The sequence below is a fragment of the Pleurodeles waltl genome, chromosome 8 (genome assembly GCF_031143425.1).
Source record: "Pleurodeles waltl isolate 20211129_DDA chromosome 8, aPleWal1.hap1.20221129, whole genome shotgun sequence".
Taxonomy (NCBI): Eukaryota; Metazoa; Chordata; class Amphibia; order Caudata; family Salamandridae; genus Pleurodeles; species Pleurodeles waltl.
The window spans coordinates 2,037,851-2,064,266 of record NC_090447.1 but is presented as its reverse complement, the minus strand read 5'-3'; the positions used below and the strand labels follow the sequence as shown (position 1 = coordinate 2,064,266).

Below are 26,416 nucleotides of genomic sequence, written 5' to 3'. Positions count from 1 at the left end.
AGTGTTGGTTGGCATATCTATTAAGTAGGACATTAGAGTCTGAGATGCAACATTGTGTTGCGGCCCCCTTTCCATCCATTGGCTCTCCTTATCCAAAGGTGGTTCGGTGGTAGTTGGCATATTTTGTTTTTTCCTGCCGGTCGCCACAATGGAATCCGATGGCACGTTACCAGGATCATTTGAGGAATATTTATATTTCTTTCTGGCCCTAAGTGTCATTTACCTGCAGTTTGCTGGTTCCCTGAAGGGATCTTTCCCCTCCTCTAGGATGCTCAGGAGCATAAGTAAATACTCTGAGAGGGTAACAATGTCTTGAGTAAAAAACATGGCTGAGACATGTTCTCCTCCATATATGTCTCCTACTCTCTATTAGTGGTTGCGCATGGCGATATCATTTGGAGGCAAAAGCCTCAATCCGTATGTATCTGTTCCTCCCTCAGGGGAGGCTGGGCAGAACAAAAAAATAAATAATAATAAATCGGCAACGAGGACATGCCATTGAGCTTCGAGACATTCTGACCCTTCGGTTTCCTGAAACAGGTCTTGGGACTCTGGATCTTCTTTCTCGTTCCTTGTATTCCTCATTTTCCTGCAGCTCTGGAGCCACTGGAAGGTACAATCCTCCCAGCCTCTTATGTGTGTGTGCCAAATGCAGTAATCTCGGTTGGATGAAATGCGTCTTTTTATGGAGGATTGCAGCGATTTTGGCCTCGAAACATCTTTTTTTCTGCTCAATTACACCTTCTTTGGCGTTAGGTGCGGCTGCTGTTATTTCAGTAACCCCCTTCTTAGTTTTTTCCTAACCTGACTTCGGCCATCCTTCAACGCCTGTCTCTTTTCAGAGGTACACCCACCTGCAGTGCCCTTGGTGTGGGGATCTTAGAGGCTCTTTCAAGCTTGGCTTGCTTTCAGTCGGAAGTACTTTGGTGCTGAGGCTTCCTTTGGAGCTCTAGAGTTTGATGTTTCACCCTCACCTGTACCCTGTTTCTTTAGTATGATCTGCGGCCCCTTTTATTTGTGTTTCCTGTGCTCCCGCTCAGTGTCGGTGAGGTTGTTCTCCTCGCTAGACAATCAGAGGTCTATCAGATACTGACTTTCCTTCTGTCTCCGCAATGGCACAGTGTGCTTGTCTTTGCTTCTCCTTTGCTCTGTGTGTTCTGGGCTTTAACTCTGCACAGGCACCGCACTCCTCAGCTGTGGTCTCCCAGCAGGCAAAGGTTGCACACCTGATGATTGTCCTTCTGGGCAGACTCGTGGGGACACTCTGGGCAGGAATGGAGTGTTCTCCAGGTCACTGAGTATGGGCTCCCTGCCCATTCATTCTCGAGCTTTCCTTCATCGTTTCACCTCGTACTCCTTTTACGTCTCCACTGAAAACAGGCTGGATTTTCCCTGAATCAGACCTCTTTCTGATTGCTATATAGATGCTTCCCCTCTGGAAATTAAACTTTGCTTTTGACAAACCTTTGGTGTATTATTCTTCATTCGACATTTTAGAAGCCTTCAGTGATGCTTGCATACCCCAGGAGGAAAAAGAGAATCTGAAGATGGCAACCATGAGCAGAGGCTTCTGGGGAGGAGGCGGCTGACCTCATGAGAGGTTGGTCCAAGCATCAAATGGTGAGGACAGTCTACACCAAGCAGCAAAAAACAAAACAAAAGGAGAAAAGGGACAACTATACAAAAGGAAAGTTCTGGGCCAAAATACTAGATGGCCAAATAATGTACAGCATGTGGATCCAGAAAAGATTCATGCTGCAAAACTACAAGCTACGGTCTATTTCACTTCACAGATGGGACTCATAACAGTTTGCTGCCACCTGACTGCATTCATGTCAATTTTTACGGCTATTATTACTTTGTTTTCCAATACAGGAAATACGGTAACAGGTATTTATAGGAGCACGCCCTACTCCCACATCACCTGCCAATAGTCTCTCTGAGCGGCTCATATCTAACTGCTTTGTCTCATCTCCACTAGATGACCGTTTCTTTTGGATCCGAGTGACCGTATACTACATCGTGCCAACGGGGGAAGTCTATTCATTAGGAATACAAAAAATTCACTTTCCTTCAAGTAACAATTTATTCTGTCAACACATGCAACTTCCTGATACTTCCACACATATTTCTACAGAGTTGCACTCCGTACACAACCCAGTTAGCATTTGTTACTCACGTTCGCAGTAGACACCATTATGAAATGTCGGAATTTGGAATTGGGCTTACTGGACACTGTATTTTGCTCTTTGCATATTTATATAAATATCATTTCAATAATATGTTGAAGCCTTGAAAAAACCCCAACGTCTGCGCACCATGAAGGGGTGAAATGCGTGCCGGCTGATTTTCTTTCTGATGACTGTTCTTTGATGTGAAGACTGACGGAATAAAAACCTATCACCACCAGATCTCCGATATCTGCCTCTTATTCATTTGATGAATGTGTCCAATTTGCTTGAATTTAATTTGCACCTTTGGAACTGAATATAAATGACTCCCTTAATTTACCCGAAAACATTTTCAAACCTTAATATTAGTTTGTCACAGGATATGCCCTGAAAAGTAAACAGAGAAGCAGTGCACGATACCAATGGGAGCTAAACTGCTGTTTGCTGAGCGTGCCTCCTTTTCAAACATATATGCCTGACTAGGGTCCCTTGAGTGCATGTTCTGTGTGGGATACGTCAGTATTTCAATATGTGCAGGTAAGACAGGTTATAAACAATCTTGAAATCCACCAACATCGGAGTCTTGGCTCAATGCACTAGACCCACCCTTCTATGGTCTGCCAAGGGATGCAGGACATTTTAGAATATTTGTACCGGAACCAGACATGGTAGTTTTATTCTGGAGACCCTGTACAGCACTTTCTGCTGGGTTCACACTATATACAGAGCACTTCATACTTGTGTTTGTAAAGTGATGGGTGATTTTAATAGATACTCTTGCTCCAGAAGGTCACAGCCTGAATGGACTTCTGTGACGTGTGACAGACTACGAGACCTAATCAGCACTGCTTATGCCCATGTACTGCTTTGTCGCACTGTTATTGCTAGGTAAGAAAGCTGATGAAACTGCTGGAAGTTCGCCCTCATCTGGCCTTGGTAGTGTGAGAGAACAGAACGCCCATTTGTCAAGTACCAGAGCGTAGTCCAACTCCCAGAAGCATCAGATTTGTGGATCTGCAGTTCTGACACCATTTGTTGTAAGGCACAATCAATGTAACAAGAAAAGTATGTGTCTTTTTTTCCATGCATCCCCAGAACGTGGGCTCCAGAGCCCGACATCTCTCGTACACAAGCCTGTAAGTTCAGGAGAAGGGCCCTCACCTGGGTACAGCTGGTCCGGCTGCTCGTGCAGCTGCTTCTTCTCCAGCTGCATCATGAGCCAGCACACCCGGTCGCTCAGTCGACTCTCCCGCTTCTTGACATTTCTTAGCCTCTTCAACAGCTTCTCCTCTGTTTGCAGAAACGTGTCCAGGACCATCTTGAGTGCCTTGGAATCACTAGCACAGTAGTAATTGTGATCCTGAAAGAAATGCACCTTTAGTGAGCTCATCAGCAGCTCCGTAAAGAGCCTGGACACTCCACATGCAGCTTTAAACTGAACACAACTGTTCTCTAAATAAAGTATTTAATTACAGACTATAAAATGATGTGAATACCACTCCACAATAAACTACTCTGCCTCTGACCACAGTGGTCCCGGCGGATTTAATCCTCCAGGGCAGCGCTGCCCAGGGGATTACGAGTCCCCCTCCTGCCAGCCTTTTCATGGTGGTGGGAACCGCCATGAAAAGGCTGGCGGAAAGGGGAGTCGCGGGGCATGGGCAGTGCAGGAGCCCCCTGGCACAGCCCCTTGGAGCTGTTCACTGTCTGCATAGCAGACAATGAAAAGCGCGACGGGTGCAACTGCACCCGTCGCAACACTGCCGGCTCCATTTGGAGCCGGCTCCCATGTTGCTGCCGACATCCCCGCTGGGCCGGCGGGCGGAAACTCGGTCGTAATGGCCACAGCGGAAGTGCGGCCGCGCGGCGGTTACAATTTGGCGGGCGGCAAAGTTGTAATGAGGGCCATAGTGGTTTAACACCACCAACATCTCCTGTATGCTATTAGAAATATTTTGCTTAGTTTGTATAACCATGTTTATATACGCATCTACCAGTCTACGGCTAACAAGAAAACAACTGTTTCTTCCAGACTCCCCACATGGGCCATAAATCAGATCCATCTTCCTAGTTAGTCTGCGTCCCCCGTTCCAACCACCTACCTGCCACTGCAACATAAACAGCCCACACAACATGTGACAGTAGCTGGATAACGTGTGCTCTCTCTCTCCCTCTATCGTCCCCATCAAGAGCCCCAATCAGAGAACATCCTCCAAGATGGCCAGCTAATACACCCAAGAACTCGGAACATCAAACACTTGGAGAGGAGATGGACCCCCAGTAAGGACAGGGCAGCCTTAGAGACCTCCCTCAACCTCTCCCATTGCCTTCTGAGGGCAACAAGGAAGGCAGTACTAGCCGCACTCATCGATGCCAATGTCAATAACAGCAAGGATGTTTTCAACATTGTGAAGGAATTCTCCAATACAGCTGCCAGTGAAAATAAAATCACCCCCTCAGAATAGCTGTGCAACAACCTCGCCGGCTTCTTCCGTGACAAGATTGCGACCATACACAAACTTCAAACCCAAACCCTCAGATTTCCTCGACAGATAAGCCACCACTACAACCTACAAGAACCACAGACCGATCACTTGGAACATCCTATCCACCCAGGGCGCCACCGCCGCCATGAAATCAATCCACTCAGGAGCTCCCACAGACCCACGCCCGCACCACATCTTTTTACACTTGTTTGAAAAAAAAACTATTAAATATGGCTCAGCATAAAGTGAATACAGTAACTGAACTAATCATTTAGTATATATTTTGATCAGAGCTGACAGTGTCAAAAATAGGACATAGTCATACATTCGAAATGAAGCCTTCGTGGCTATTGAACTTTAGTCCACAACAGTTGACACCAAAAATGCAGTATGCCCCCCTCACCCACCTTAATAGTAAAATAGTGCCCCAGTTGCCCCACACTTTCACCCACTTCTTAGGGCACTCTGCTTTGACAGACCACTTTCTCCGCCTGTTGACACCAGTCCAAATCTGACTCCCAGTTTTTGGAATTTGCTGTGCTCCAAGCCCATGCAATATTGCATTTAGCCACCCCCGCTGCAACCGTCAGCCAAACCCTCTAGTATGTTGGCAAGGGCAACTCCCTCATTATAGTCAAAAGGAGCCACTGTACGTCTAGGGGGACCTCCAGGGGAAACACCTGTGCCATTCTCTGTACCACATCCTCCCAATAGAGTGATATTATCAGGCATCCCAAAGGATGTGGGGAAAATGTGCTTTCCTGCCCACAACTCGGCAGGCAGACTGCAGAGTCCTCCCGTCCTATCTTCTGAAGTAGAACTCTTAGATTAGTACAATCTAAGCAGGGATCTCAGTTGCAGCAATCTAAAACGGGTACAAATTGCTATCTCTTGTGGACCTTGCAGCGCTTCTGTCTAATCGTCGTTGTCTAAGGCTTCAAGGTCTCCTTCCAATGTGCCGCTATTGTGTTGGGGGAGTGTAACAAGTTTTTTTGTAGATAGTGAAGAATAGCCTCATCTATTAGGGAATCTGCAAGTAGGAAATCCTCTAGTGGCACCGCTTCCGGCAGTGGTTCTCAGTCTGCTATATGCCTGCTAAGGGCACACCCACCCTACAAGTATCCATGCCGCGCAGCAGCTTCCATTTCATACTCTTGGTGCAGGACCTCGAACGTTACTAGTGCTGAACACTCCAGGCATCTCCCAGGTGCTCTATGCCAATCAGGGCCCGCTTCAAAAAACCTTTCAAGTTACCAGCCTCCTTCCAGAGGTCGCTGCCACAGAGGAGCTTGATTAGTGAGCTTACCCACCCATCCCAAGCAGTTCGTAGCTTAATTCCACGCGCTCACCACTGTCTGGGTACGTAACGGTAAGCCTCGCTCCCGTTTTGAGCGATAAAGAACTGCTGATTGGCCCCTATAACAAATAGCAACCCAGTTTGTCGTGATTGGCAAACACCCAGTCATTGACTACCACCAATTATGCTGCCCAATAATATTTAAGTACGTCTGGGGCTGCCAATTTGCCATCACACACCCTCCTTTGGCACTTACACAGCCCAATGTGCAAGCAATTTCAATTCCACAACGTTATTCTGATCTTGGGATTAATCTTCTGAAAGAACACGCCTAAGTCAGACCACTACTCAAAAAACCCTCCGCCGACCCCAGCGATCTCAAAAGCTAACCGCCCAATCTGCCTGCTCTCATTCCCAGAGAAGGTACAGGAGAAGAATATCAACAAGTAACTCACGACACACCTGGAGCAGAACCAGCTAGTCGACACCTCACAATCCGGCTTCCTCAGCAATCACAGCACGCTGTCGACAACATCCAAACCCTTTTCGACCGAGGAGAAACAGCAGCTCTGATCCTCATCAACCTCTCAGCAGCCTTCAACACCATATCCAACCACATGCTGATCAAGAAACTCCACCATATCAGCATCCAAGGGGACGCACTCCGATGGATCACCTCCTCCTTCACCAGAAGAACACAGAGAGTCTGCCTACCACCATTCACCTCCAAACACAAGATCATCATCTGTGGTGTCGCCCAGGGCTCATCCCTCAGCTCCACACTCCTCAATGCATACACAACCTCACTGACCAGCATCTTCAGATCCCATGGTCTCCTCTACCTTACCGAACACCCAACCAGGACCAACATCTCCACATGCATGAGAAGGGTCACTGACTGGATGAAGAACAACTGCCTGCAGCTGAACACAGACAAGACGGAAGTACTGATCTTTGGCAACAGGAGCCACGCATGGAACAACTCCGGGTGGCCATCAGACCTAGGACCCGCAACCACATCCTCCAACATCCCAGAAACCTCAGGATTATCACTGACAACAAGCTCATCATCAAATTAAAGATCAACGCTGTCTCATCTACCTGTTTCCTCACCCTGTGCTTGCTATGTAAGATCTTCAAGTGGCTAACCCTACACACAAGATGCATTGTGACACAGGCCCTCATCACTAGCTGACGGGACTACAGAAATTTTCTCTACATAGGAATCGCTGCACACCTCCTACAGAGACATCAACCAAACAGAATGCCGCAGTCACTCATACTCGGCTTCCCTGACAAACCCACATCACAGCCCACCTCGGGCAACTCCATTGGCTCCCGTACAGAAGAGATGCCAATTCAAGCTGCTGACCCATGCACACAAAGCTCTACACAACCAAGGACCTGCAAACATTAACCATCGCCTGAACTTCCACCAATTGTCAACAAGACTACGCTCTCTTCCACATGCCCATATTCCCCCATCTACCAACACAGTAGTGGAGGATGTGCCTGTAGGAGGCTGGCCTGACTTATAGTGGGTACCTTGTGGTACATACACCCTGTGCCAGGTCCAGTTATCCATTATTAGTAGAATAGAGGTGTTTCTAGCAGCTTAGGCTGATAGAAGGTAGCTATGGCAAAGCAGCTTAGGCTGAACTAGGAGACATGCAAAGCTCCCACTATACCGCTTACATCATATAGCACAATATCATAAGAAAACACAATACTCAGAGTTACTAAAAATAAAGGTACTTTATTTTAGTGGCAATATGCCAAAAGTATCTCAGAGGATACCCTCACTTAGGAGGTAAGTAATATACACAAATTATATGTACACAAACCCAAAACAGGTAAGTAACAGTAAGAAAAGTAGAGCAAACAATGTAGAATCACAATAGGATGCAAATCAAAAAAAAATAAAAAAAAATCAAATAGTAATGAAAATGTCACTTACCCAGTGTACATCTGTTCGTGGCATTAGTCGCTGCAGATTCACATGTTTAGCACAGTCCGCTGCCTGGTGTTGGGCTCGGAGTATTACAAGTTGTTTTTCTTCGAAGTCTTTTTTGGTCACGGGACCGAAGGACTCCTCCCTCTTCGGCTCCATTGCGCATGGGCGTCGACTCCATCTTAGATTGTTTTCCCCGCAGAGGGTGAGGCTGGAGTTGTTTGCTATAAATAGTGCCCATGCAATGGAGTGAATACGTATGTACATAAAAAAGTTTATAATAATTATTTACAAATGTACAAATGTTTAAGATTTAAGATTTACTTCTAAACGGCTACAGGCTTCCCGGGGAGGCGGGAGGGCACATGTGAATCTGCAGCGACTAATGCCACGAACAGATGTACACTGGGTAAGTGACATTTTCAGTTCGATGGCATGTGTAGCTGCAGATACACATGTTTAGCATAGACTATAAAGCAGTTACCTCCCCTAAAAGCGGTGGTTTAGCCTGTAGGAGTTGAAGTAGTTTGGAATAATGTTCTTAGTACAGCTTGGCCTACTGTAGCTTGTTGTGCATTTAGTACATCTACACAGTAGTGTTTAGTAAATGTATGAGGCGTAGACCAGGTTGCAGCCTTACATATTTCGCTCATAGGAATGTTTCCTAGAAAGGCCATTGTAGCACCTTTCTTTCTGGTTGAGTGTGCCTTTGGTGTAATAGGCAATTCTCTCTTGGCTTTAAGATAGCATGTTTGAATACATCTGACTATCCATCTAGCAATGCCTTGTTTAGAGATTGGATTTCCTATGTGTGGTTTTTGAAAAGCTATGAACAGTTGTTTTGTTTTCCTGATTAGCTTTGTTCTGTCAATGTAGTACATTAGTGCTCTTTTGATGTCTAATGTATGTAGTGCCCTTTCAGCCACGGAATCTGGCTGTGGGAAGAACACTGGTAATTCTACTGTTTGATTTAAATGGAATGGTGAGATTACTTTTGGTAGAAATTTTGGATTTGTTCTTAGAACTATTTTATTTTTGTGTATTTGAATAAATGGTTCTTGTATGGTAAATGCCTGTATTTCACTTACTCTTCTGAGGGATGTGATTGCAATGAGAAATGCGACTTTCCACGTTAGATATTGCATTTCACAGGAATGCATGGGTTCAAAAGGTGGACCCATGAGTCTTGTTAAGACGATGTTAAGGTTCCATGAAGGAACTGGTGGTGTTCTTGGTGGTATAATTCTTTTTAGCCCTTCCATGAATGCTTTAATAACTGGTATTCTAAATAGAGACGATGAATGAGTAGTTTGTAGGTAAGCAGATATTGCTGCGAGGTGTATTTTTATAGATGAAAAAGCAAGGTTTGCTTTTTGCAAATGTAGTAAGTATCCCACTATGTCCTTTGTAGAGGCATGCAATGGTTGGATTTGATTGGTATGGCAGTAGCAAACAAATCTTTTCCACTTAGATGCATAGCAGTGTCTAGTGGAAGCTTTTCTAGCTTGTTTTATGACCTCCATACATTCTTGTGTGAGGTCTAAGTGTCCGAATTCTAGGATTTCAGGAGCCAAATTGCTAGATTCAATGATGCTGGGTTTGGATGCCTGATCTGTTGTTTGTGTTGTGTTAACAGATCTCATCTGTTGGGTAGTTTGACATGCGGTACTAGTGAAAGGTCTAGTAGAGTTGTATACCAAGGTTGTCTTGCCCATGTGGGTGCTATCAGTATGAGTTTGAGTTGGTTTTGACTCAATTTGTTTACTAGATATGGAAGGAGAGGGAGAGGGGGAAAAGCGTATGCAAATATCCCTGACCAACTCATCCATAGAGCATTGCCTTGTGACTCGCGGTGTGGGTACCTGGATGCAAAGTTTTGGCATTTTGCGTTTTCTTTTGTTGCGAACAAATCTATCTGGGGTGTTCCCCAAATTTGAAAGTAATTGTTCAGAACTTGGGGGTGAATTTCCCATTCGTGGACTTGTTGGTGATCTCGCGAAAGGTTGTCTGCTAGTTGGTTTTGGATCCCTGGAATAAATTGTGCTATTAGGCGAATGTGGTTGTGAATCGCCCAATGCCATATCTTTTGTGTTAGGAGACACAATTGTGTTGAGTGTGTTCCTCCTTGTTTGTTTAAATAATACATTGTTGTCATGTTGTCTGTTTTGACAAGAATGTATTTGTGTGTTATTATGGGTTGAAAGGCTTTTAACGCTAGAAATACTGCTAACAGTTCCAGGTAATTTATATGAAATTTTGTTTGGTGTACGTCCCATTGTCCTTGAATGCTGTGGTGATTGAGGTGTGCTCCCCACCCTGTCATGGAAGCATCTGTTGTTATAACGTATTGAGGCACTGGGTCCTGAAATGTCCGCCCTTTGTTTAAATTGTTGCTGTTCCACCATAGAAGCGAGAGGTATGTTTGGCGGTCTACCAACACCAGATCTAGAAGTTGACCCTGTGCTTGTGACCATTGTGATGCTAGGCACTGTTGCAAGGGTCGCATGTGTAGTCTTGCGTTTGGGACAATGGCTATGCATGATGACATCATGCCTAGAAGTTTTAGCACCAGTTTTGCTTGTATCTTTTGGTTTGGAAACATAGCACTTATTACCTTGGGGAATGCTTGAACTCTTTGTGGACTTGGAGTGGCAATTCCTTTTGATGTGTTGATGGTTGCCCCTAGATATTGTTGTGTCTGACACGGTTCGAGGTGTGACTTTGTATAGTTGATGGAGAAACCCAGTTTGTGAAGGGTTTGTATGACATATGTGGTGTTGTTTGTGCACTTTTTTACTGTGTTGGTCTTGATTAGCCAATCGTCTAGGTAAGGAAACACATGTATTTGTTGTCTCCTGATATGTGCTGCTACTACTGCTAGACATTTTGTGAATACTCTTGGTGCAGTTGTTATTCCGAATGGCAACACCTTGAATTGGTAATGTATTCCTTTGAATACGAACCTTAGGTACTTTCTGTGAGAAGGGTGTATCGGTATATGAAAGTACGCATCTTTTAGGTCTAATGTGGTCATGTAATCTTGCTGTTTGAGCAGTGGAATGATGTCTTGTAGTGTGACCATGTGAAAGTGGTCCGATATGATGTATGTATTTAGTGTTCTGAGATCTAATATTGGTCTTAATGTTTTGTCTTTTTTTGGAATTAGGAAGTACAGGGAGTAAACTCCTGTGTTTTTTTGTTGTACTGGTACCAACTCTATTGCATCCTTTTGCAGTAGTGCTTGAACCTCTAGTCCTAAAAGTTCTAAATGTTGGGGTGACATTTTGCGTGTTTTTGGAGGGATGTTTGGTGGGAATTTGTGGAATTCTATGCAATAGCCATGTTGGATTATTGCTAATACCCAATTGTCTGTTGTAATCTGCTGCCAAGATTGGTAGAATTGGCTTAGTCTTCCCCCCACTGGTGTTGAGTGAAGGGGTTGTGTGACTTGAAAGTCACTGTTTAGGTGGAGGTGTTTTTGGAGTCTGGAATCTTCCCCTACTCCTTGGGAATTGACCCCCTCTATATCCCCTGAAACCTCCCCTTTGGAATGAACCCTGATATGGTGTGGTTCTTGTTTGTTGGCTGGTGGTGTCTGTGGGTTGGCCACGAAACCCCCCTCTAAATGGAGTTTTTCTAAAAGAGCCTCTGCTCTGCGGGGAGTAGAGTGCGCCCATGGCTTTGGCCGTGTCTGTGTCCTTTTTAAGTTTTTCAATGGCTGTGTCCACTTCAGGGCCAAAAAGTTGTTTCTCGTTGAAGGGCATATTAAGGACAGCCTGCTGGATTTCAGGTTTGAACCCTGAAGTGCGGAGCCAAGCGTGTCTCCTTATGGTGACAGCAGTGTTGACTGTTCTCGCTGCAGTATCGGCTGCGTCCATTGAAGAGCGGATTTGATTGTTTGAGATCGTTTGTCCCTCTTCAACTATTTGCTGCGCCCTTTTTTGGTATTCCTGGGGAAGATGGTCTATGAGAAGTTGCATCTCATCCCAGTGTGCGCGGTCATATCGGGCTAGCAGCGCTTGAGAATTTGCGATGCGCCACTGGTTGGCTGCCTGTGATGCTACTCTTTTTCCTGCCGCATCAAATTTTCGGCTTTCTTTGTCCGGAGGTGGGGCGTCGCCAGATGTATGGGAATTTGCTCTTTTGCGAGCTGCCCCTACTACTACGGAGTCAGGTGTTAACTGCGAAGTAATAAACACTGGGTCTGTAGGTGGTGGTTTGTATTTCTTATCCACCCTTGGGGTGATGGCTCTTGATTTTACGGGCTCTTCAAAAATTTGTTTTGCGTGCCGTAACATCCCTGGTAGCATTGGGAGACATTGATATTGGCTATGTGTAGCCGAGAGGGTGTTAAATAAAAAATCATCCTCTATAGGATCGGAATGCAGTTGGACATTGTGGAATTCTGCTGCCCTAGCCAATAGTTGCGAGTATGAGGTACTGTCCTCTGGCGGTGACGGCTTTGTGGGGTATGAATCGGGATCATTGTCCGGCACTGGGGTGTCGTATAGGTCCCAAGCGTCTTGATCCTGATTATCTTGACTTACAGTAGTTTGCGCTGGTGAGTGCATTTGTGGCGGAGTTTGTTCCGGCGATGCCTGTTGTGGTGGAGAGGGCGGAGGCGTGACTTTTTTAACCACTTTGGCTTGTGGTTGTGCGTCATCCTTGAGAAATCCGATCCTTCTTTTTCTCATTATTGGGGGAAGAGTTGATATCTTCCCTGTGTCTTGTTGGATGTACAGTCTCTTTTGTGTGTAGTCTGATTCTACACTTTGGAGCTCTTGTCCAAATCTGTGCATCTGGCCACTTATCCCTTGTTCCTCTGTGTAGGAAGGAGGTGTGGAACTTTTCGGCGCCGAGAGAGAATCTTTTTTCGGCTTCGGTACCGACTGAATTTTTGTGGCTTTCGGCAGTGTGTCTCGGTGCCGATGTATTTCGGTGCCGGCATCTTGTTTTTGCTTCTCGGAGCCGCTATCTCGGCTCCGAGGTTGCTCCATGGCGGTCCCTCGACCAGAGTCGGGTGTCTTCGCTATGGGCGTGCCCTTTTTCGGCGCCTTCGATGGCTTGCCGGTTTTATGGGTCGAGCCATGGCCTGTTGGCAGTGGCGTCCCCTGGGCTTTTGTTTTTTCGATGGTTTTTGCTTTCGACGTCTTACTCACTGTTTGTTGTTGTTCGACGTCGGAGTCTCCGGATTCTGATTCCGGAACCGAGAATGTTTCCTCTTCGTCGTCGAAACGTTGTTTTGTCGGCGTGGACGCCATTTGTAGACGCCTGGCTCTTCGGTCCCAGAGTGTTTTTCTGGACCGGAATGCTCGACAGGCCTCACAGGTATCCTCCTTGTGCTCGGGGGACAAGCACAAGTTACAGACCAAGTGCTGATCTGTATAAGGATACTTACTGTGACATTTTGGGCAGAAACGGAACGGGGTGCGTTCCATCGGCTTCGATGTCGCACGCGGTCGGGCCGACCAGGCCCCGATGGGGGATCGAAGCTACCCCAAAAGTCTTCCGATGATCGGTGTCGATGTACCTAACTATCCCGATACCGAACGGAACAATACCGACGCTTTCTTCCGAGATTCTGACTAACTTTCCGAACCGAAACACGGAGCGAAAAGGAATACGTCCGAACCCGACAGCGGAAAAAAACAATCTAAGATGGAGTCGACGCCCATGCGCAATGGAGCCGAAGAGGTAGGAGTCCTTCGGTCCCGTGACCAAAAAAGACTTCTTCGAAGAAAAACAACTTGTAATACTCCGAGCCCAACACCAGGCAGCGGACTGTGCTAAACATGTGTATCTGCAGCAACATATGCCATCGAACCTTTATTTCGGCTAAAAGCCATAAAAGTAAACAATAAAACGCCATATCATGATTGAGCAACATGTCGGTTATAAGAGGGAGAAAATAAGCAAAAAGGTAACACAGTTTACTTTAAGAGTCCTAAATAAGTTATAAGATCACATAGTTGTAAAAAAACAGTGCAAAACAAGCATTGTTCTTAAAATCCCAAAATATTAAATATAAAATATTAGGCCATTATATCTTGACTCCAATCAGTTAAAACTTGTTATGTTGGATGAATATAATCTAAGACCAATGTGATAAAAACACACAATTGTGGCAATTCTCTGGTTCTTATAACCCATGTACTTTGCAAGTATCTCACAGCTGGGGGAAACTATTTTGTCATTTGTAACAGTTGTCAATTATAAGAGAGAGGAATTAAGCAAAAGATACCACAGTTTACTTTAAGAGCCCTAAATAAGTTTTAAGATCACAAAGTTGTAGGAAACAGTGCAAACAAACATTGTTCTTAAAATCTTAAGATCCCAAAATGTTAACTATAAAATATTAGGCCATTATATCTTAACTCCAACCAGTTAAAACTTGTTATGTTGAATACATAGGATCTAAGACCAATGTGTTAAAAACACACAATTATAGCAATTCTCTGGTTCTTATAACCCATGTACTTTTCAAATATCTCGCAACTGGGAAAACTATTTTAGAATTTGCGTCAGTTGTCAGAAGGCGTAATGCTGTATTCCATTCCCTTATCCCAACTGACCTACATAACGGAGAAATCCACTTCTTCCTAGGTGCCAAATAGCTAGGACCAAAAAACAAAGTGCGCAAGTGACTCTTGTCTTTTGACAATAATGACAGTATATTGAGTTACAGTCCTCCAATCTCCATCGCGCTGTGAATGTCTTGAGCGGGAGGATCCCTAATCTGAACTTGATGAATAGTGTTTTAGTATAGGGAGGATTTACATTGTCCATATAGGCCTCAGATTTGGGGCTATATTTATGGTCTAGGAACTGTAGGGTCCGACTGCCATGATTTTTGGACCAAATTTGAGCCAGAATGTTCTCCCAGTAGCACCTTTTAACACGCTTTTACTTCCTTGGTCAGATTATGAGGAGCACTCCACACCACCTCCATCTTGAGGAGTTTACACATATCTCTAATGTGTCTAAACCAAGGGATCTTTAGTGCAAAGTCACCTACGAAAAACTCATCTAATGCTACATGGAGGGTGGGCAAATACTCTGAAGTCCAAAGACGAATCCAATACATGAGTGGTCTTAATGCAATTTCGTTATGGATCTCGTTTAGGGCTAGGCCAAATCTAAGGGGGGTGAGAGGGGTGCTCATCGGCAGCCTCAAAAAAATTTAGTATGAATCGGTTTTCTACCGTGGTCAGACACCTAGAGTTAGTGTATCCCCAAAGCTCAGCACCATAGATTGAAGCTGCGACTGCCGCTGCTTTGTAAACAGTGATGGCGGGTGATATCTCCCCTTCCAAAGTATTGGCAATTTTCCTCCCTATCACTGTTGACCGCTGCCTAAGTGCTGTCAGACTCTTCCCAATCTGTGCCGTCCAATGTTGGTCATCACTTAGCCTGATCCCCAAATAATCAAATTGGCTGACTCTCTCCACTGGTTGGCCTGCTATGGTCATTTTCCCCCTAAACAGTTTATGCGGGTTAAAAGCCATGAACTTCGATTTTGTTGGATTTATTTCAAGTCCTCTATTAAAACAAAAGTTATAAAAGGCATCCAATTCATTTTGTAAGCCCATGGGTGTTCTTGAGATTAATAAAGTGTCACCAGCGAACATTAAAATAGGGACGGGGGATCCAGCTAGCCTTGGGGCATCAGGGTTGCAATGTAACAGTTGGTCCGCCGCACCATTGATTTAAAGGTTAAACAGTGTTGGTGCCAAAATGCACCCATGCCTAACCCCTCTATTGACAGGTATAGCTTCCGTTAGATCGCCACTTTCTGACCAGCGTACGTGAGCATAAGTCCCTTCATGTAGGTACCTAATCAATCTTAGTAGTTCTCCATCAAGTTGATAACTCTCCATAACATTCCATAATATAACCCAAGGTACCATGTCAAAGGCAGCTTTTAAGTCAATAAAGGCTACATACAGATGGCTCTTATTAAGTGACAAGTGTTTCCAACAGAGAAGGTTAAACCTAAATACCTGATCTATTGTACTCATTCCTTTTCTGAAACCTGCCTGAAAATCAGAGAGAATTTGAGAGTCCTCTATCCAGGTCTGTAGTCTATTCAGTACCTGCTCGCTGAATATCTTTTGACTAACATCAATTAGGCTAATAGGCCTGTAGTTGGTAGGTTGTTCCCTTAGCCCTTTCTTATAAATAGGGACTATGATTGCTCCTTGCCACGTGGTAGGAAGTCCTCCCCCCATCAGTATCTCATTACTGAGCGCATTTAGATACAGAGACCAAGTTGTCGGTCGGGACAAATATAAATCACCTGGGATGCCATCAAGACCAGGGGCCTTCCCTTTACGTATTGATTGAAGAGCCAATGTTGTTTCTTTTAGGGAGAAAAGGTCCAGGTCAAATTTGGGTGGTATAACTCTCCCACCCGTTGGGGTATTGGCAAAAAGTTAATTAGGTTTTAAAGGAGGTATAGTAGTACTACTAATTTGAGGTTTTCTGTATACATTTGTAAAATGCGTCACCCAAGTTTCTGGCTGAATTACAGGGTAGTTCTCCGCACCTTGAGAACTACTTTTGTCTGCCACTAATTTCCAGAATAATTTAAAATCCTTCTTGTAAAGTGCATCAACCATCATATTCCAATATTTAGTTACCCACTGAAGGAAGTTGGCTCTGTATGCACTATTTCAAAGTAAGGAATAGTATGCACAGAGTCCAAGGGTTCCCCTTAGAGGTAAGATAGTGGCAAAAAGAGAATACCAATGCTCTATTTTGTGGTAGTGTGGTCGAGCAGTAGGCTTAGCAAAGGAGAAGTGTTAAGCATTTGTTGTACAGACACAAGCAATAAATGAGGAACACACACTCAGACAATTCCAGGCCAAATTTTGTATAGAAAAATATATTTTCTTAGTTTATTTTAAGAACCACAGGTTCAAGATTTACATGTAATACTTCAAATAAAAGGTATCACAGGTAGGTACTTAAGGAACTTTGAATTAGCAAAATAGCATATACAGTTTTCACATTAATCACAAATAGCTATTTTAAAACTAGACAGTGCAATTTTCAACAGTTCCTGGGGGGGGAGTAAGAGTTTGTAGGGCACCGGGGGGGGGAATGGGGGGGGTATGGAGGGGGGGGGGGGGGCACAAGTCAGCACAGAAAGTACACCCTCAGCAGCACGGGGCGGCCGGGTGCAGTGTGCAAACACGCGCCGGGTTTTCAATAGGTTTCAATGGGAGACCAAGGGGTCTCTTCAGCGATGCAGGCAGGCAGGGGGGAGGGGGGGAGCACCACCTGGGCAAGGGAGAGAGCCTCCTGGGGGTCACTCCTGCACTGGCGTTCGGATCCTTCAGGTCCTGGGGGCTGCGGGTGTAGTCTCTTTACCAGGCGTCGGGATCTGAGGAGCAGGCAGTCGCGGTCAGGGGGAGCCTCGGGATTCCCTCTGCAGGCGTCGCTGTGGGGGCTCGGGGGGGGGGGCAACTCTGGCTACTCACGGTCTTGCAGTCGCCGGGGAGTCCTCCCTGAAGTGATTGTTCTCCACAAGTCGAGCCGGGGGCGTTGGGTGCAGAGTAGCAACTCTCACGCTTCCGACGGAAAAAACAAGTTGTTTCAAAGTTGCTGCTTTGTTTCAAAGTTTCAGTCTTTGGTGAACAGGGCTGCTGTCCTCGGGAGTTTCTTGGTCCTTCTAGAGCAGGGCAGTCCTCTGAGGATTCAGAGGTCGCTGGTCCCTGGGGAGAGTGTCGCTGGAGCAGTGTCTTTAGAAGTGGGGAGACAGGCCGGTAGAGCTGGGGCCAAAGCAGTTGGTGTCTCCGTCTTCTCTGCAGGATTTTTCAGCTTAGCAGTCCTCTTCTTCTTAGGTTGCAGGAATCTGAGTTCCTAGGTTCTGGGGAGCCCTTAAATACTAAATTTAAGGGCGTGTTTAGGTCTGGGGGGTTAGTAGCCAATGGCTACTAGCCCTGAGGGTGGGTACACCCTCTTTGTGCCTCCTCCCACGGAGAGGGGGGTCACATTCCTATCCCTATTGGGGGAATCCTCCATCTGCAAGATGGAGGATTTCTAAAAGTCAGAGTCACCTCAGCTCAGGACACCTTAGTGGCTGTCCTGACTGGCCAGTGACGACTCCTTGTTTTTCTCATTATCTCCTCCGGCCTTGCCGCCAAAAGTGGGGCCGTGGCCGGAGGGGGCGGGCAACTCTACTAGCTGGAATGCCCTGGGGTGCTGTAACAAAGGGGGTGAGCCTTTGAGGCTCACCGCCAGGTGTTACAGTTCCTGCAAGGGGGAGGTTATAAGCATCTCCACCCAGTACAGCTTTGTTACTAGCCACAGAGTGACAAAGGCACTCTCCCCATGTGGCTAGCAACATGTCTCGAGTGTGGCAGGCTGCTAAAACCAGTCAGCCTACACGGGTAGTTGGTTAAGGTTTCAGGGGGCACCTCTAAGGTGCCCTCTGGGGTGTATGTTACAATAAAATGTACACTGGCATCAGTGTGCATTTATTGTGCTGAGAAGTTTGATACCAAACTTCACAGTTTTCAGTGTAGCCATTATGGTGCTGTGGAGTTCGTGCATGACAGACTCCCAGACCATATACTCTTTTGGCTACCCTGCACTTACAATGTCTAAGGTTTTGCTTAGACACTGTTGGGGCACAGTGCTCATGCACTGGTGCCCTCACCTATGGTATAGTGCACCCTGCCTTAGGGCTGTAAGGCCTGCTAGAGGGGTGACTTGTCTATACTGCATAGGCAGTGTGAGGTTGGCATGGCACACAAGTTGGCAAGCAGTGTGTGTGCTGAGTGAGGGGTCCCCAGGGTGGGATAAGATATGCTGCAGCCCTTAGAGACCTTCCCTGGCATCAGGACCCTTGGTACCAGGGGTACCAGTTACAAAGGACTTACCTGGATGCCAGGGTGTGCCAATTGTGGAAACAAAAGTACAGGTTAGGGAAAGAACACTGGTGCTGGGGCCTGGTTAGCAGGCCTCAGCACACTTTCGAATCAAAACTTAGCATCAGCAAAGGCAAAAAGTCAGGGGGTAACCATGCCAAGGAGGCATTTACTTACACACACTCTTTTTTTGCCTTTTTAAGTACAACTTTGTATGCAGCCCTGGATTTTCTTATCTCTCGGCAGTTCCCTGCCTTAAGTGCTCCCAATAGCTGTATTTTGGCCTGACGGCAGGAGTTAGAGAACCACCTCGATGCTCTAGTCCCAATCTCTGTCCGCCTCCTTACTATCTGAAAATGTGTTTTTAACTGGGTGATCAGGATGCTATGCAGATTGATCAAATCCATCAATATCATATTTATATGCTTCTGTGGGGAAAGCGTTGTTACTACGATTCTATAAATTAATAGCTGAAAGTTTACATCATCTTCCACCCATTCCCATTTCACATTTTTATAGTTATTGGTCATAGTTAGGACACTACTTTGGGCCCATGTTGTCAATGTTTTGCAGCTGAATAGAATAGTAGAAAAGTAAGTACTCAGGGCTTGATGGTCACTATCAATATCAGGGAGAACAACCATGTCAATAAGAGATTTCCAGAGAGCGTCATCTACTAAAACGTAGTCCAGATGGCTAGAAAATAGGCCTCTCCTATATGTAGGCGACGCCGGGGTATCTGATCTAGTGTTTCCGTTTACTATTCTTAATCCCTTCGTTTTTATTAGGTCTTCGAATAATTCTAATGCTCCTCCTTCTTTCTTAGTTGTTTTTGTTCGAAGAAGTCTTTTCGAGTCCCGAGACCGAGGGACTCCTCCTCCTTTGTTCCATTGCGCATGGGCGTCGACTCCATGTTAGATTGTTTTCCCCGCAGAGGGTGAGGTAGGAGTTGTGTATGTTAGTAATAGTGCCCATGCAATGGAATGAATAAGTATGTACCAACTAAGGTTTAAGTAATATATTTACAAATGTACAAATGTTGAAGATAACTTCCAAACGGCTACAGGCTCCCGGGGAGGCGGGTGGGCACATGTGAATCTGCAGCGACTAATGCCACGAACAGATGTACACTGGGTAAGTGACATTTTCCGTTCGGTGGCATGTGTAGCTGCAGATACACATGCTGTGCATAGACTAGTAAGCAGTTATCTCCCCAAAAGCGGTGGCTCAGCCTGTAGGAGTGGAAGTAGTCTGAAATAAAGTTCTTAGTACGGCTTGACCTACTGTGGCTTGTTATGCGGATAGCACGTCTACACAGTAGTGCTTAGTAAATGTGTGAGGCGTAGACCATGTGGCTGCCTTACATATCTCGTTCATTGGAATGTTTCCTAGGAAGGCCATGGTAGCGCCTTTCTTTCTGGTTGAATGTGCCCTTGGTGTAATGGGCAGTTCTCTCTTTGCTTTAAGGTAGCAGGTTTGGATGCACTTAACTATCCATCTGGCTATACCCTGTTTTGATATTGGGTTTCCTGTATGAGGTTTTTGAAATGCAATAAACAGTTGTTTTGTTTTCCTAATTTCTTTTGTTCTGTCAATGTAGTTGTAAAGAAATGGCTCCCTGTTGCAGTTACCCCCCACTTTTTGCCTGATACTGATGCTGACTTGACTGAGAAGTGTGCTGGGACCCTGCTAACCAGGCCCCAGCACCAGTGTTCCTTCACCTAAAATGTACCATTGTATCCACAATTGGCACACCCTGGCATTCAGATAAGTCCCTTGTAACTGGTACTTCTAGTACCAAGGGCCCTGATGCCAAGGAAGGTCTCTAAGGGCTGCAGCATGTCTTATGCCACCCTAGAGACCCCTCACTCAGCACAGACACACTGCTTACAAGCCTGTGTGTGCTAGTGAGAACAAAATGAGTAAGTCGACATGGCACTCCCCTCAGGGTGCCATGCCAGCCTCTCACTGCCTATGCAGTATAGGTAAGACACCCCTCTAGCAGGCCTTACAGCCCTAAGGCAGGGTGCACTATACCATAGGTGAGGGTACCAGTGCATGAGCATGGTACCCCTACAGTGTCTAAACAAAACCTTAGACATTGTAAGTGCAGGGTAGCCATAAGAGTATATGGTCTGGGAGTCTGTTTTACACGAACTCCACAGCACCATAATGGCTACACTGAAAACTGGGAAGTTTGGTATCAAACTTCTCAGCACAATAAATGCACACTGATGCCAGTGTACATTTTATTGCAAAACACACCCCAGAGGGCACCTTAGAGGTGCCCCCTGAAACTTAACCGACTGTCTGTGTAGGCTGACTAGTTCCAGCAGCCTGCCACACCAGAGACATGTTGCTGGCCCCATGGGGAGAGTGCCTTTGTCACTCTGAGGCCAGTAACAAAGCCTGCACTGGGTGGAGATGCTAACACCTCCCCCAGGCAGGAGCTGTGACACCTGGCGGTGAGCCTCAAAGGCTCACCCCTTTGTCACAGCCCAGCAGGGCACTCCAGCTTAGTGGAGTTGCCCGCCCCCTCCGGCCACGGCCCCTACTTTTGGCGGCAAGGCTGGAGGGAACAAAGAAAGCTACAAGGAGGAGTCACTGGCCAGTCAGGACAGCCCCTAAGGTGTCCTGAGCTGAGGTGACTCTGACTTTTAGAAATCCTCCATCTTGCAGATGGAGGATTCCCCCAATAGGGTTAGGATTGTGACCCCCTCCCCTTGGGAGGAGGCACAAAGAGGGTGTACCCACCCTCAGGGCTAGTAGCCATTGGCTACTAACCCCCCAGACCTAAAACACGCCCTTAAATTTAGTATTTAAGGGCTACCCTGAACCCTAGAAAATTAGATTCCTGCAACTACAAGAAGAAGGACTGCCTAGCTGAAAACCCCTGCAGCGGAAGACCAGAAGACGACAACTGCCTTGGCTCCAGAAACTCACCGGCCTGTCTCCTGCCTTCCAAAGATCCTGCTCCAGCGACGCCTTCCAAAGGGACCAGCGACCTCGACATCCTCTGAGGACTGCCCCTGCTTCGAAAAGACAAGAAACTCCCGAGGACAGCGGACCTGCTCCAAGAAAAGCTGCAACTTTGTTTCCAGCAGCTTTAAAGATCCCTGCAAGCTCCCCGCAAGAAGCGTGAGACTTGCAACACTGCACCCGGCGACCCCGACTCGGCTGGTGGCGATCCAACACCTCAGGAGGGACCCCAGGACTACTCTAAGACTGTGAGTACAAAAACCTGTCCCCCCTGAGCCCCCCACAGCGCCGCCTGCAGAGGGAATCCCGAGGCTTCCCCTGACCGCGACTCTTTGAATCCTAAGTCCCGACACCTGGGAGAGACCCTGCACCCGCAGCCCCCAGGACCTGAAGGACCGGACTTTCACTGGAGGAGTGACCCCCAGGAGTCCCTCTCCCTTGATCAAGTGGAGGTTTCCCCGAGGAACCCCCCCCTTGCCTGCCTGCAGCGCTGAAGAGATCCTGAGATCTCTCATAGACTAACATTGCGAACCCGACGCTTGTTTCTACACTGCACCCGGCCGCCCCCGCGCCGCTGAGGGTGAAATTTCTGTGTGGGCTTGTGTCCCCCCCGGTGCCCTACAAAACCCCCCTGGTCTGCCCTCCGAAGACGCGGGTACTTACCTGCAAGCAGACCGGAACCGGGGCACCCCCTTCTCTCCATTCTAGCCTATGTGTTTTGGGCACCACTTTGAACTCTGCACCTGACCGGCCCTGAGCTGCTGGTGTGGTGACTTTGGGGTTGCTCTGAACCCCCAACGGTGGGCTACCTTGGACCAAGAACTAAGCCCTGTAAGTGTCTTACTTACCTGGTTAACCTAACAAATACTTACCTCCCCTAGGAACTGTGAAAATTGCACTAAGTGTCCACTTTTAAAACAGCTATTTGCGAATAACTTGAAAAGTATACATGCAATTTTGATGATTTGAAGTTCCTAAAGTACTTACCTGCAATACCTTTCGAATGAGATATTACATGTAGAATTTGAACCTGTGGTTCTTAAAATAAACTAAGAAAAGATATTTTTCTATATAAAAACCTATATGCTGGATTTGTCTCTGAGTGTGTGTACCTCATTTATTGTCTATGTGTATGTACAACAAATGCTTAACACTACTCCTTGGATAAGCCTACTGCTCGACCACACTACCACAAAATAGAGCATTAGTATTATCTATTTTTACCACTATTTTACCTCTAAGGGGAACCCTTGGACTCTGTGCATGCTATTCCTTACTTTGAAATAGCACATACAGAGCCAACTTCCTACAGTAGTACATTAGTGCTCTTCTGATGTCTAATGTATGTAGTGCCCTTTCAGCTACTGAGTCTGGCTGTGGGAAGAACACTGGTAGTTCTACCGTTTGATTTAAGTGGAACGGTGAAATAACTTTTGGTAAAAATTTTGGATTGGTTCTTAGGACCACCTTATTTTTGTGTATTTGAATAAAAGGTTCTTGTATAGTAAACGCCTGAATTTCACTTACTCTTCTTAGAGATGTGATGGCAAAGAGAAATGCAACCTTCCACGTTAAGAATTGCATTTCGCAAGAGTGCATGGGTTCAAAAGGTGGGCCCATGAGTCTTGTTAAGACGATGTTGAGGTTCCATGAAGGAACAGGTGGTGTTCTTGGTGGTATAATTCTTTTTAGGCCTTCCATAAACGCTTTAATGACAGGTATCCTAAATAGTGAAGTTGAATGGGTAATTTGCAGGTATGCAGATATTGCTGCGAGGTGTATCTTTATGGAAGAGAAGGCTAGATTTGATTTTTGTAAATGTAGCAACTATCCCACTATATCCTTTGGAGATGCATGTAATGGTTTAACTTGATTATTATGGCAGTAGCAAACACATCTTTTCCATTTGCTTGCATAGCAGTGTCTAGTGGATGGTCTTCTAGCTTGTTTTATGACTTCCATACATTCTTGGGTGAGGTTTAAATGTCCGAATTCTAGGATCTCAGGAGCCAGATTGCTAGATTCAGCGATGCTGGGTTTGGATGCCTGATCTGTTGTTTGTGTTGTGTTAACAGATCTGGTCTGTTGGGCAACCTGACATGGGGTACTACTGACAGGTCTAGTAGTGTTGTGTACCAAGGTTGTCTTGCCCATGTTGGTGCTATTAGTATGAGTTTGAGTTTGTTTTGACTCAATTTGTTTACTAGATATGGAAGGAGAGGGAGAGGGGGAAAAGCGTACACAAATATCCCTGACCAGTTCATCCATAGAGCATTGCCTTGAGACTGCCTGTGTGGGTACCTGGATGCGAAGTTTTGGCATTTTGCGTTCTCCTTTGTTGCAAATAGGTCTATTTGAGGTGTCCCCCAAATTTTGAAGTAAGTGTTTAGAATTTGGGGGTGAATCTCCCATTCGTGGACCTGTTGGTGATCTCGAGAGAGATTGTCTGCTAGTTGATTTTGGATCCCTGGAATAAATTGTGCTATTAGGCGAATGTGGTTGTGAATCGCCCATTGCCATATCTTTTGTGCCAGGAGGCACAGCTGTGTCGAGTGTGTTCCCCCCTGTTTGTTTAGATAATACATTGTTGTCATGTTGTTTGTTTTGACAAGAATGTATTTGTGGGTTATGATGGGTTGAAATGCTTTCAACGCTAGGAATACTGCTAACAATTCGAGGTGATTTATATGCAGCTTTGTTTGATGTACGTCCCATTGTCCTTGGATGCTGTGTTGATTGAGGTGTGCTCCCCACCCTGTCATGGAAGCATCTGTTGTTATCACGTATTGTGGCACTGGGTCTTGGAAAGGCCGCCCTTTGTTTAAATTTATACTGTTCCACCATAGAAGCGAGATGTATGTTTGGCGGTCTATCAACACCAGATCTAGAAGGTGACCCTGTGCATGTGACCACTGTGATGCTAGGCACTGTTGTAAGGGCCTCATGTGCAGTCTTGCATTTGGGACAATGGCTATGCATGAGGACATCATGCCTAGGAGTTTTAATACCGTCTTTGCCTGTATCTTTTGTGTTGGATACATGGCTTGTATAACCTTGTGAAAATTTTGAACCCTTTGTGGACTTGGAGTGGCTATTCCCTTTGTTGTGTTGATTGTCGCTCCTAAGTATTGCTGTGTTTTGCACGGCAGAATGTGAGATTTTGTATAGTTGATGGAGAAACCGAGTTTGTAGAGGGTTTGTATGACATAATCTGTGTGGTGTGAACACTTTGTGAGGGAGTTGGTCTTGATTAGCCAATCGTCTAGGTACGGGAATACGTGTATATGCTGCCTTCTGATGTGTGCAGCTACTACTGCTAGGCATTTTGTAAATACTCTTGATGCGGTTGTGATACCGAACGGCAACACTTTGAATTGGTAAAGTATTCCCTTAAATACGAACCTTAGGTATTTCCTGTGCAAAGGATGTATCGGTATATGGAAATATGCGTCCTTTAGATCTAAGGTTGTCATGTAGTCTTGTTGCTTTAGCAGTGGTAACACGTCTTGTAGCGTGACCATGTGAAAGTGTTCTGATTTGATGTAGGTGTTTAGTGTTCTGAGATCTAGGATTGGTCTCAGTGTTTTGTCCTTTTTTGTAATAGAAAGTACAGTGAGTAAACTCCTGTGTTTATTTGTGTACATGGTACCAATTCTATTGCGTCCTTTAGCAGTAATGCTTGAACTTCTAGTTCTAGAAGGTCTAAATGCTGTTTTGACATATTCTGTGTTTTTGGTGGGACATTTGGAGGGAGTTGGAGAAATTCTATGCAATAACCATGTCGGATAATTGCTAAGACCCAAGTGTCTGTTGTTATCTCCTCCCAAGATTTGTAAAACTGACTTAGTCTTCCCCCCACTGATGTTGTGTGAAGGGGTTGAGTGACTTGTGAGTCACTGTTTGGTTGCAGGGGTTTTTGTACTTTGAAATTTTCCCCGGTTTCTAGGGAATTGTCCTCCTCTATACTGGCCCCGAAAGCCTCCCCTTTGGTACTGTCCCTGGTAGGTAGACGGTGTAGATTGTGAGGTGCTGGCTTGTGTGGCTTGACCCCGAAACCCCCCTCTGAAGGTTGTTTTGCGGAAGGTGCCGAAAGTGCCTCTGCCCTGCGGGGAATAGAGTGCGCCCATGGCCTTGGCTGTGTCCTTTTTCAATTTCTCAATTGCCGTGTCCACTTCGGGTCCAAACAATTGTTGTTCATTGAACGGCATATTGAGGACCGCTTGCTGTATTTCCGGTTTAAAGCCAGATGTGCGCAACCATGCGTGCCTTCTTATGGTTACTGCGGTATTTATTGTTCTTGCCGCTGTGTCCGCTGCGTCCATAGAGGAGCGTATTTGGTTATTGGAGATGTTTTGTCCCTCCTCAACCACTTGTTTAGCCCGTTTTTGAAATTCTTTGGGTAGATGCTCGATGAGATGCTGCATCTCGTCCCAATGGGCTCTATCATATCGCGCTAGGAGCGCCTGAGAGTTCGCGATGCGCCACTGGTTTGCAGCTTGTACTGCGACCCTTTTCCCAGCTGCGTCGAACTTGCGGCTCTCTTTATCTGGAGGTGGTGCATCGCCTGATGTGTGCAAGTTGGCTCTCTTGCGAGCTGCCCCTACCACAACTGAATCTGGTGGCAGTTGTGAGGTGATAAAAGCAGGGTCCGTGGGCGG

The 26,416-nt window shown here is 46.0% G+C and overlaps 1 protein-coding gene across 4 annotated transcripts in view; it reads right to left on the bottom strand.

The window, feature by feature from the left end:
* Nucleotides 1–26,416, bottom strand: part of LOC138249652 (zinc finger protein ZFP2-like) — a 125,944-nt gene that overhangs the window by 24,983 nt on the left and 74,545 nt on the right. For all 4 annotated transcript variants that reach the window (XM_069203608.1, XM_069203607.1, XM_069203610.1 and 1 more), the window contains one exon: nucleotides 3,333–3,531. In XM_069203608.1, the coding sequence (XP_069059709.1) occupies nucleotides 3,333–3,531 (199 nt within the window). The remainder of the gene's footprint in view (nucleotides 1–3,332; nucleotides 3,532–26,416) is intronic.